This window comes from Bison bison, unplaced genomic scaffold (assembly GCF_000754665.1).
Source record: "Bison bison bison isolate TAMUID 2011002044 unplaced genomic scaffold, Bison_UMD1.0 scf7180017864516, whole genome shotgun sequence".
NCBI lineage: Eukaryota > Metazoa > Chordata > Mammalia > Artiodactyla > Bovidae > Bison > Bison bison.
In genome coordinates, this window is record NW_011495069.1 from 9,244,539 (window position 1) to 9,248,648 (window position 4,110).

General features: G+C 46.5%; 1 protein-coding gene across 1 annotated transcript in view; it reads right to left on the bottom strand.

The window, feature by feature from the left end:
- The window catches only part of KDF1 (keratinocyte differentiation factor 1), a 13,543-nt gene that overhangs the window by 2,987 nt on the left and 6,446 nt on the right, over positions 1–4,110 (bottom strand). The window contains exon 2 of the mRNA XM_010830119.1: positions 2–575. Coding sequence (XP_010828421.1) covers positions 2–543 — 542 coding nt within the window. The 5' untranslated portion in view covers positions 544–575. The remainder of the gene's footprint in view (position 1; positions 576–4,110) is intronic.

Genomic DNA, 4,110 nt, shown 5'->3' on the forward strand with positions numbered 1-4,110 from the left:
GGCGGGGGAGGTGGTGCTGCGGTAGGGGTACACCGGGATGCCTTTGAGCTTGACGTCGGGGTAGCTGAAGCTGCTCCCCATGGCCGACTTGAGCCGCTGGCCATCCCGCCGGCTGGGAGGCGCATGGTCAGGGCTGGGGGGCACGCCGTTGTGCTCCTTGACCCAGTTGGCTTCAGCGGCCCCTTCAGGGGAGTCCCCCGAGGACAAGCAGGGGCTGCAGCCCCGTGCACAGGCCCCACAGCGCTGCAGGCAGTCCCGGCAGCGGCGGAAGCAGAAGGCCGCCCGGCACCAGTCCCATACCCAGGGTCGCCAGAGCAGGCAGCAGGCGGGGGGCTCGGGAGTCTGCTCGGCAGAGCCGGAGATAAAGGTAAGGCTCTCGGGCCCGTGGTGCCCGGGGTCCTTGGGGTCTGGTCTGCGGGTGCGGCGGCTTGGTGGGGCCCGGGCTTGCTCATCGTAGGTCTCCAGGCATAGTTCTGCTGGCCGCTCCCAGGGTCCCAAGCGTGGGGGCCCGGATGATGGGCGGGGGTGTCCGGGGCGGGGCATGGCTCACTGCATGGTCTGCTGTAGCCAGATGCCTATGAGGGAGAGGCCAGGAGGGAGACAGGGTCAGAGGTTGGGGCACGTGCCTGCGCTGAGACCTAAGGAGCTTCCCACTTCTGGCTTCTGAGGTCTGTGATGTGGATGGGCCCTAGTATGCCCATGAACCCTGTCCCCTTGCTTCCCCAAAGAGGAAATTCTTTTTGGCCTCTAACCTATATATCAAAACCTCCTGGGATTTCATACGCATTGGGATGGCTACTATTAAAAACAGAAAATGACAAGCCTTGAAGACATGGAGAGGGTGGAACCTTTGTGCATTGCTGGTGGGGATGCAGAGTGGCACAGCTGCTCTGGAAAACAGCGTGGTACTTCCTTGGAAAGTTAAATGTAAAATTAGCATATAACCCAGCTGGTTTACACCCCAAAGGATGGAAAAACAGGCACTCAAACAGATATTTGTATACCAATGTTCTAGCAGCATTACTCACAATAGGCAGAGATGGAAACAACCCAGTGTCCATTGATGGATGAATGAATAAAAAAAAAAAAAGAAGCTGTATACACACAATGGAATATTATTCAGCCCTAAAAAGGAATGGAATTCTGATACATGCTATAACAAGGAACAACTGCTTCAAAATTGAGAAAAGAGTACCACAAGGCTGTGTATTGTCACCCTGCTTATTTAACTTATATGCAGAGTGTGTGTGCTCAATCACTCAGTCGTGTCTGACTCTTTACCACCCCTGTAGCCTGCCAGGCTCCTCTGTCCATGGAATTTTTCCAGCAAGAGTACTGGAGTGGGTTGCCATTGCCTCCTCCAGGGGATATTCTCGACCCAGGGATTGAATTGTCTCCTGCATCTCCTGCATTAGCAGATGGATTCTTTACCATTGCACCAGTAGAGTACATCATGCAAAATGCTGGGCTGGATGAATAACAAGCTGAAATCAAGACTGCTGGGAGAAATATCAACAAGCTCAGATATGCAGATGATACCATTCTAATGGTAGAAAGTGAAAAAGGACTGAAGAGCCTCTTGATGAAGGTGAAAGAGGAGAATGAAAAAGCTGGCTTAAAACTCAACACTCAAAACACTAAGATCATAGCATCCAGTCCCATCACTTCATGGCAAATAGAAGGGGAAAAAGTGGAAGCAGTGACAGCTTTCATTTTCTTGGACTCCAAAAGCACTGTGGACAGTGACTACAGCCATGAAATTAAAAGGTGCTTGCTCCTTGGAAAGAAAGCTATGACAAACCTAGATAGCATATTAAAAAGCAGAGACATCACTTTGCAGTCAAAGGTCTGTACAGTCAAAGTTACAGTTTTTGCAGTAGTCATGTATGGATGTGAGAGGTGGACCATAAAGAAAGCTGAGGGCCAAAGAACTGATGCCTTCGAATTGTGGTGCTGGAGAAGACTCTTGAGAGTCCCTTGGATGGCAAGGAGATCAAACCAGTCAATCCTAAAGAATATCAGTCCTGAATATTCACTGGAAGGACTGATGCTGAAGCTCCAATATTTTGGCCACCTGATGTGAAGAACCAACTCACTGGAAAAGACCCTAATGCTGAGAAAGACTGAAGGCAAAAGGAGGAAGGGGCTGCAGAAAGTTAGATGGTTAGATAGCATCACCAACTCAATGGACATGAATCTGAGCAAACTCTGGGAGACAGTGAAGGACAGGGGAGCCTGGAGTACTGCAGTCCATGGGGTCACAAAGAGTCAGACATGACTTAGCAACCAACCAACAAATAATGTAGATGAGCCTTGAGACATTATGCTAGGTGAAATAAGCGTGACACAAAAGGACAAACATTTTATGGTCCCACTTATATGAAATATCTAGAACAGTAAAAAAGTATACTGGTAGTTGCTGGAGGCAGGGGGAGAGTGGGAAGTTAGTATATAATGGGCAGAGTTTCAGTTTGGGAAAATGAAAACGTTCTGGAGATGGACGGTGGTGATGGTTATACAACAATATGAATGTATTTAATGTCACATACAGGCCTGTAACATCAACACCACTTAAAAATTAAAATGGTATATTTTATGTTAGATATATTTTACCACATAAAAAGAAAAAGCTCCTGGGATCTCACTTTTGGGGTAACGGTCTCCCTGAGTTTCTTCCTACTGTTGGTAAGCCCACCAGCACAGAGCCTGAGGCTGCTCAACAAATGTCTTTCCATCTGACTTGCTACAGAACCTGATCCTCACCACTTTCCCTGTCTTCCCCTCCTCCTTCAGATCAGACTTGGGAATCAACAGGTCCCCTGTCCATGTTTCAGTATGACTCAGACTGGCTCTCCTATCAACATTTAACATCAAGCACTGTTTTGCTGCCTTTGATTAGACAAGAAAGCAAGCCTCAAAATGCATCTTCTTTCCCATTTTGATTTGGTTGCTAGCAAGCTCAAATTTCACTGAACCTGGCCCTGTGTTAGGCACAGTAGAACCAAAAATGAATGAACTATAGATGCTATTCCTGTAATTCACACATGTTTTGTAGGGAAAACAGATGCTTAAAAGCTGGAACATGTAGGATATACGCAGCATTATGGGAGAAAATAACTGTCTGTGGGAACATTATGTCATGATGTATTTGGGAAGGTCCCTGATCACATGTCTGGCTCTAGGTGAATAATCACACCAAGATTATCACAACCAAGATAATCACGATGGAGTGATCACTCACCTAGAGCCAGACATCCTGGAATGTGAAGCCAAGTGGGCCTTAGAAAGCATCATTACTAACAAAGCTAGTGGAGGTGATGGAATTCCAGTTGAGCTGTTTCAAATCCTGGAAGATGATACTGTGAAAGTGCTGCACTCAATATGCCAGCAAATTTGGAAAACTCAGCAGTGGCCACAGGACTGGAAAAGGTCAGTTTTCATTCCAGTCTCAAAGAAAGACAATGCCAAAGAATGCTCAAACTACGGCACCAATTGCACTCATCTCACACACTAGTAAAGTAATGCTCAAAATTCTCCAAGCCAGGCTTCAGCAGTATGTGAACCGTGATCTTCAAGCTGGTTTTAGAAAAGGCAGAGGAACCAGAGATCAAATTGCCAACATCCTCTGGATCATCGAAAAAGCAAGAGAGTTCCAGAAAAACATCTATTTCTGCTTTATTGACTATGCCAAAGCCTTTGACTATGTGGATCACAATAAACTGTGTAAAATTCTGAGATGGGAATACCAGACCACCTGACCTGCCTCTTGAGAAACCTATATGCAGGTCAGGAAGCAACAGTTAGAAATGGACATGGAACAACAGACTGGTTCCAAATAGGAAAAGGAGTACATCAAGGCTGTATATTGTCACCCTGCTTATTTAACTTTATATGCAGAGTACATCATGAGAAACGCTGGGCTGGAATCAAGATTGCCAGGAGAAATATCAATAACCTCAGATATGCAGATGACACCACCCTTATGGCAGAAAGTGAAGAGGAACTAAAGAGCCTCTTGATGAAAGTGAAAGAGGAGAGTGAAAAAGTTGGCTTAAAGCTCAACATTCAGAAAACTAAGATAATGGCATCTGGTCCCATCACTTTATGGGA